An 8,112-nucleotide genomic window follows, 5' to 3' on the forward strand; every position below is an offset into this window, starting at 1 on the left:
AACAAAACCTCAGGGGAGCATCTTCCCTCCCCGTCACCCTACAAACTACCTTTCCCCATCTCCCCGTCCCTAATCTATCCCCTTACAAATCTAAATGACACCCAGCCCTAAACCCCCTTCCACCTCTCCCGAGCAGCATGCTGCCCCCACTTCCTCTCCTCCCTCTTCATCCTCCCCCTCAAATCTCCTTCCACCCTCCTCACTATCTCTTCCACCCCCCAATCTCTCCCTGTCTTCACCATGTTCTGCCTGGCTTCCCACAGCCCCCGTTTAAAGAGACTCATGAGAAGCCAGAGCAGAAACCTGTCCCTATCCGTCCTTCTCGCTGCTCCCTACACCTCTCTCTAACCTGGCCCACGTCAATACAAAATCCCCCCTTACCAAACCTAACAACACCTGTGCCCTAGCCCATACTACTCCGGCAAAGGCACAGTCCCAAAAGACATGGCGCACAGTCTCCTCCCTGCCACAATAGGATCTTGGACAGGTGGGGAATTGCACCAAACTATACCGGTACATGATGGAACGTACCGGCAAGCACTTATGGAGGCTCAACCAATTCAGGTCCTTGAGCCTGTTGTCCAAACCCCGCGCCTGCACTCCCTCCCAGACCACTTCCGAGATGCCCACTACAGGCACCGGACTCCCTGCCTTTCTGACCTCCTCGTACAGGTGCCTGTGATCTAAACCTACTCGGGCAACTTCAACCTCAGGGTGCGCACGCAGCCACTTGACCACGGCAGCTGTTCCGCCGGAGGACCCGTGTTAGACCACACCACTACGCTTCTCGCCTGATACGAGAAGAACACCCGCAGGAGGTAACCGGACGGGTGTATCACTGGATGAGCAAGCTCCATTAACAAGAAAGAAACAAAAATTGCGTCCAGCTTGAGGGGGAAATGTGGTACCCCCCCTACCTCCCACCCCGATGGGACAGAGCATGTGTGCCCTGGCGACCCACTCGCACCTGTCACTCCACATGAACTGAAACACAAGCCTCACTAGAGGCCTCCTCAGACAAGCCGGCAATGGGTAGATGTATGCCAAATACAAAAGAGACGGCAACACATCCACCTTTAGGACCAGGACTTTGCCCATAAAAGACAAATACCTAGCCTTCCACATTGCTAGCTTCCTCTGTACCACTGCGATACGCATGTTCCAGTTTAGCGTCGCTGAGCCGGAGGTCTCAAAATGGACCCCGAGAATCCTCAGGGCCCCCTCACAGAGAGATAACCCCCCGGGCACATCCGTTCTAACGCGCCATCTTCCGAAAAACTTGACGGAAGACTTTGCATGGTTCAGAACCGCTCCCGACGCTCTGGTGAAATCCCCAAAGATGGCAAGGGACCTTGTCAGGCACGTGTCCTTGCACAGCAGCAAGGAAGTGTTGTCAGCGTACTGCGTCATCTTAACACGCAGCCCACCACTTCCAGGGATCAACAAGCCTTCCACCCCTGTGTCTGCCCTAATGGCAGCCCCCAGAGGCTCCATGTACAGAACGAAGAGGGGAGCCGGGAGTGGGCACCCCTGCCTTACCCCAGACGAGAGGTCAAAAACGTCACCCATGTGACTATTTACACTAACTCGGCACCCCGCTCCGACATATAATGTACGAATCCATCCTATGAACTTCCCCCCAAATCCTAATCGACCTAACACTATGAATAAAAAGGATCTATTCACACGATCAAAGGCTTTCGCCTGATCTAGCGCTGCTACCATTAAAGGCAGTCCTCTATCTTCAACCCAAGCGATGGAGTCCCTGATTAACTGTAGGTTCCATCTAATAGAGTGGCCCTCTACCCCGCACGTCTGATCCTCATGGACGACGTAGGGAAGGGCTGTGTGCAACCGGTCTGCTAAAACCTTTGCAAGTAGCTTGTAATCTACACACAGCATGGTCAACGGCCGCCAGTTGCCAAGGTCTGTTACTTCCCCCTTCTTATATAAAAGTGACAGCACACCAACAGCCATTGATCCCCCTGGGACCCCCGTCTCAAGGATGGCCTTCAAGACTTCGAGGACCACTGGTCCAAGTATACCCCAAAACTTGAGATAAAACTCAGCCGGCAGCCCATCCATCCCAGGCACCTTCCCTTTTCCCATCCCCCTAAGAGCGCTCTCAACCTCTTCTAGTGAGATCTGGGCCTCCATCACTTCTCTAATGTCCTCCGGAAACCGCCTGGACAAGTGTTCTAAAAACACATTTCCCTGCTCTACATCTATTTCCCTTTCCTTAAATAAACCTGGAAAATGATCAGTTGTCACCCTGACCATATCCTCTGGTTCTCTAACTATACTACCATTTTCTTCCCTAACACCATGCATTACCTTCCTACTCTGTCTGGCCCTAACCGACTTAAAGAACAAGTCTTATTGTGTTCTAGAAAGCCACTGTGTGCACGCTCCAAGAAAGCTTGAGCCTTCCGCTCCTTCAACTCCCTGAGCTGCGCCTTTAGGGTTGCGGATCTCTCCCAGTCAAACGACCCGCCGAGGTTGCCTGCCTCGTACTCAAGTTCAATTAACCTTTGGATATGATCCACCTCCCTCCTCTCCTCCCTTTTTTTCCTCTTGCAATACCCTATTATAAAAGCCCTAATCCTCACCTTAACTAATTCCCACCACTCTAACACCCCCTTGCACATGGACCGGAGGCCTTCAAGCCTCCAAAAGAAACCAAAAAACCTGTCAACAAAAGCCTGCTCCTCCAGCACATCCCGATCTAACTTCCAGTACCCCCTACCAAAGAGGCAGACTGGCGACCCCACCTGCAGGAGCACCCCGTCGTGATCCGAGAAGAAAACAGGCAACAGCCGCCCAGACAACTTACCCAAAGACCTGGGTACAAAAATATAGTCGAGCCTCCGCGCAACCCCCCTGGAGTTGTGCCATGTAGGACCGGCCATTAGCCTGGTGATTAGCAAGCCATTAGCCTGGTGATGACGCCTGCACTGCTATCCCCCCCTATTCCTAAATCTGTATTAAAATCCCCCCAATCACTAATTTCCTATTTGTGACACCAAGGGGCGCCAGACAGTCCACCATCTCCCTCCTGTCTGCCACCACCTGTGGCCCATACACCACCACTAATCTAAATGTATAATCCCTTATCGTGACATCCACCCCTATAACCTTCCCCTGCATCACCACAAAAGAACCCTCCACTTTTACCTCCCTGTGCCCACACAAAATCCCTACCCCCGATGAGTGCACCCCCTCAATACCCCAAACCGACTCCCCCTTGTCCCACTCCCTCTTAAACCTACTAACATCCCCTCCAACCCCACACCCTCCAAATAACTAAAAACCGCCCTCCTCTTAACAAAATCCCCTAAACCCCTTACATTTAAACTAACAAAAGTAAAATGAGACCCCATGAAAGAATAAAATAAAAACATGTAATACACTCAAATACTAAACTCAGACAGAAAAAAACAAAAACAGGAGACTCACCCAATGCTCCCCTGCTCCATATCTACCTGTGAAAACACCATCTGTACTCCCGACATCCCCCCCTCTTCCTCCATCTCACCAACCCAGGATGCAGGAATAGTGTTTGGCTCCGGGGTGCCCTGCACCCTGGGTCTACCCCCACACTCCTCCCCCTCCCCAGTGCTGCAGCTGGTTTGGAAAAAAGGCTGAGTCCCCAAACAAAAAAACTCCCCACCTCCTCCTGTACCCAGTCCTGAGTCTTGTTAGGTCTGACCCCACCCAACCGAAGTTGAGGGCCTGGGAAAACCAGCAGCAACCCAGAGGTTTCTCCCACCCCCATCACTCTTGACCATCCCCTCCCTCTCATTGTCGGCCAATCGCACCCTCCTCTTCATTCTCTTCTTTGGTGATGGCGGCAGTGGAGAGATACCACCCTCCCCCCCCCTGCCAGCTCCTCCACCATATCCCTCATCTCTTCCACCAGGGCACTTTCCCCCCACTCCACTTGCTCTTCCACCATCTCCTTCTCCACCACCCCTCCCTCGCTTTCTTCTCTCTCATGCTCCTCCACTCGGTTGCCTTCTTCCGCCGCTTTTCCTGGTTCTCCTACTCCCGTGCCTTCCGTTTCCTTCTCTCTTCCATCCGCCGCTTCTTGCTCCTCCTCCTTCCTTGCGACCCTCCCCTCTGGACCTGTACTCTGGTCATGAGGCATTCTTCCTTCCCTTTCTCTTCTTCCCCCATCCCCCGCTCCTGCTCCCCCCCCAGCCACAGACGCGTATGACCTCTGACGAGCCGGACACACCCGCCACAGGTGTGCTAACGAGCCACACCCATGGCACGCCTTAGGCTCGTCACAATCCTTCGCCTCGTGCTCCCCAGATCCACAAAATCTGCATTTTCTTGCGCTGCACAAGGCGAAGGTGTGGCCATAGGCCATACAGCGCCTGCAAAATGGAGGCTGACATGCATAAAACAACGTCCCCCTGTCTGCCCCCAGGGAGAACATAGCAGGAGGATGGAGGTAGCCACCATGTCCCTTTGGGTCCTCCCTGAGGAGGGCCTGGAAGCCTCTCCTCCCATTCCAAAACCCAAGGGAGTCTTTGAGGTGCCTTGCTGAGGAGATGTTATCCATGTATCTCCCCAGAAAGGCCCTCACCTCTTCGTCCTTAACGTACGGGTTGTAAATGTTGACAGTTACAACCCTAAAGTTGTTCCTCGCCAGGCTTGTTATTTGATAGTGGCTCATCGGCCTCTCACCTCCCACTGCTCTTGCCCTTCTCAGGATATCATCGTGTTTCTCCTCTGTATGTAGTGCCACGTCGTATGCTCCCTCCAACGAGTTGCCTTGGAAACAAAACACGTCCTTCACCGTCAGCTTTAGAATCCCCATCAATATTGTCCTTCCAAAAGTTTCCTGTCCTAAAGGCTCCAACTCCTTTTCCTTCCAAGCAAACCGAATCGTGTTGGCCAGCCCAATCCCAGGGACCGACCGTGTTGATGGATTTTGAACCATCTCCGCAAGGAGAATGGCGCACGTTCTCTTCTCTTCCGAAACAAGAAAAAAATAAAAAACAAAGTGACTGAGCCTATCTGGTGCAAACTGAGACAGGAACAATCACCCACGAAACACTCAAACAATATGGCTGCCTAAATATGGTTCCCAATCAGAGACAACGATAAACACCTGCCTCTGATTGAGAACCACTCTAGGCAACCATAGACTTACCTAGACAACTCTACTATACCACAATCCCATTACCTACATTTACATTACATTTAAGTCATTTAGCAGACGCTCTTATCCAGAGCGACTTACAAATTGGTGCATTCACCTTATGACATCCAGCGGGACAGTCACTTTACAATAGTGCATCTAAATCTTAAAGGGGGGGGGGTGAGAGGGATTACTTATCCTATCCTAGGTATTCCTTAAAGAGGTGGGGTTTCAGGTGTCTCCGGAAGGTGGTGATTGACTCAGCTGTCCTGGCGTCGTGAGGGAGTTTGTTCCACCATTGGGGGGGCCAGAGCAGCGAAAAGTTTTGACTGGGCTGAGCGGGAGCTGTACTTCCTCAGTGGTAGGGAGGCGAGCAGGCCAGAGGTGGATGAACGCAGTGCCCTTGTTTGGGTGTAGGGCCTGATCAGAGCCTGGAGGTACTGAGGTGCCGTTCCCCTCACAGCTCCGTAGGCAAGCACCATGGTCTTGTAGCGGATGCGAGCTTCAACTGGAAGCCAGTGGAGAGAACGGAGGAGCGGGGTGACGTGAGAGAACTTGGGAAGGTTGAACACCAGACGGGCTGCGGCGTTCTGGATGAGTTGAAGGGGTTTAATGGCACAGGCAGGGAGCCCAGCCAACAGCGAGTTGCAGTAATCCAGACGGGAGATGACAAGTGCCTGGACAAAAACCCCAAGACAAAAACACACCACATAAATAACCCATGTCACACCCTGGCCTGACCAAAATAATAAAGAAAACACAAAATACTAAGACCAGGGCGTGACAAAAGCCCAAGGAGCCTGATCCTCTCTGGAAGTTGCTGTAGCCCTGCTTGGGATGTTTATCCTACATTGGCTATTGGTTGAGACACAGGGCCCTCTAGCTTGGTATTTCAGGGTGGGCAATTGAAAATGGTCAAGTTAAAGGTAATAAGGCATTTAGGTTATAGTTTATTGATATGTGTGAATACACTTCGTCAAAAGCTTGATTTTTATGGCTGTTTTAATTTCCTGCAATTCTATGTAGTAATGATTTATTTTCACTACTTTTATTCTGTAATATGCTATAATGTAACCACGTGTTCAAGCTAATCAAATCAAAATGTATTTATGATACAGTGTGTAAGCTTAGCTACACAATGAAAGGTCTATTCATAAATAAGGCTCTCCTCGCAAACAGTGTAATGCTTTTTTATACTTAACCTTTATGTAACTAGGCAAGTCATATGTATTTGTATTTACATTAGGCTATGGCCTACAAATAGCTACTGCAAATTATTTTGTTTGTTCTAGAACTGGCCGAATGGCAGAGCCATCCTTCAGCCACATGTTGGTTCAACTTCTTTAACATCAATAAGCGATCCTGGCACAAAATGACATCTCATCAACATCTGTTGCCTACACCTAATAGTCATACTCATTACTTATTATTACAAATACAATATTATCACCTCTCAGAATCTTACTTGTTTAGTAAAGTTAGATTAAAGCTGAATCAATGTTTCGCAAGATCACATCATGATTAATTTGCATTTTAAATCAAATAAAAACGTTTTTGTCACATGCGCCGAATACAACAGGTGTAGACTTTACCGTGAAATGCTTACTTACACGCCCTTCCCAACGATACAGAGTTTAAAAAGAATAATAGAAATAAAATAGTAACACAAGAGGAATACAAAATAAAATACAAACGAATGGAGAATCTAATATAATATCATAGCATAGTAGGCCTATAACGTTACTGTTACACAAAAAACAGCTAATTTCTCATGAGATTTTAGGACGGTTAGCTGAAACTGAAAAGTGGGATGCACCAAAACACAGCAGAGCGTGCCAATGGTAGGATATGCTAGTACTACTTAACTCAGGAAACAGTCATTCAAGAAAATCTAAATTACCACGAAACTGATTGAGATCAATCAAACGATTGGCATGGACATGCAGTTTGGACGTTTCACTTGTAAAACTTGAATAATTATCATTCACTATTGACAGTGATGATGGCATATTTTGAAATGAGGTAGCCTATGCCCAATATGGTGTTTACGTTATTAAAAATATTACATTAGATTTAGACAATATGTGTGGGAATAGGCAGACGTTGCGATTGGAGTATGCATTTTATGCATATTATATAATGGTGGGCTGGCTATTCAATTGGCTACATCTGAGAGTGCAAACTTTGATTGATGACATAATTTACATTTTCTGCGTTCATACACCTTAAAAAATAGAACTACACCACTGACTGGTAAACTGGATTCTTTATGGCCTCCTACTGAGACTTGACAGAAATAAAATGTTGCACAATCATTCCTACTATAGTGTAAATTGGCGTGATCCTGACTTCAGAAACGCCGTAGTCATTCTCAGCAATGCTTTTATAGTTGAAAAGAGCACCATCGTAACAGTAGCCTATACCCTTCTTTCTCGAACACTCTTGAAATGTTTAGGCGAAGAAAAATGATTTGGAGAATGCGGGCATCGATCCCGCTACCTCTCGCATGCTAAGCGAGCGCTCTACCATTTGAGCTAATTCCCCGGTTTGCAATTTTGGCTCAGAGCAGGCTCATATAGTACACAATTAGTTTGTCCCTACCAGTGGTTAATATTTGGTATCCTGCTAAATTATAGTCTATAATAACTACATGCACACAAATCCACATTGGGTGAAATAGCTAATAACATTACATTAGTTACAATTACAATGTTTGCTTTTGGATAACATTGCTAGGCTAAGTTTAATACGTTTTCGGCGATTGAGTGTAACTATCACTGCATTTCTGAAAAATTGTGTACCTGCTGGCACAATTTACCATGTCAATGTGACAGCAAATGCAACATTGTAGCACTGTTGTTCCCTTACTGTACCCTGAATGACAGCCTACATTGTAGTAAGATAGGACAGTGAATTGCTGTGCCACTCTCTGATAGTGATTATCATCATTATACTTAAAATGA

General features: G+C 48.1%; 1 protein-coding gene and 1 non-coding gene across 2 annotated transcripts in view; one reads left to right on the forward strand and one right to left on the reverse strand.

Annotated features, from left to right (window-relative positions):
* Positions 1-4,281, forward strand: part of tm6sf2b (transmembrane 6 superfamily member 2b) — a 42,571-nt gene extending 38,290 nt beyond the window's left edge. Inside the window, 1 exon segment of the mRNA XM_046290740.1 lies at positions 4,201-4,281. Coding sequence (XP_046146696.1) covers positions 4,201-4,281 — 81 coding nt within the window.
* Positions 4,282-7,620: 3,339 nt separating this feature from the next.
* On the reverse strand, positions 7,621-7,693 carry trnaa-agc. The gene has a single exon. It is a non-coding gene; the product is annotated as a tRNA-Ala (tRNA).
* Positions 7,694-8,112: the final 419 nt, after the last annotated feature.

The sequence above is a fragment of the Oncorhynchus gorbuscha genome, linkage group LG02 (assembly GCF_021184085.1).
Source record: "Oncorhynchus gorbuscha isolate QuinsamMale2020 ecotype Even-year linkage group LG02, OgorEven_v1.0, whole genome shotgun sequence".
Taxonomy (NCBI): Eukaryota; Metazoa; Chordata; class Actinopteri; order Salmoniformes; family Salmonidae; genus Oncorhynchus; species Oncorhynchus gorbuscha.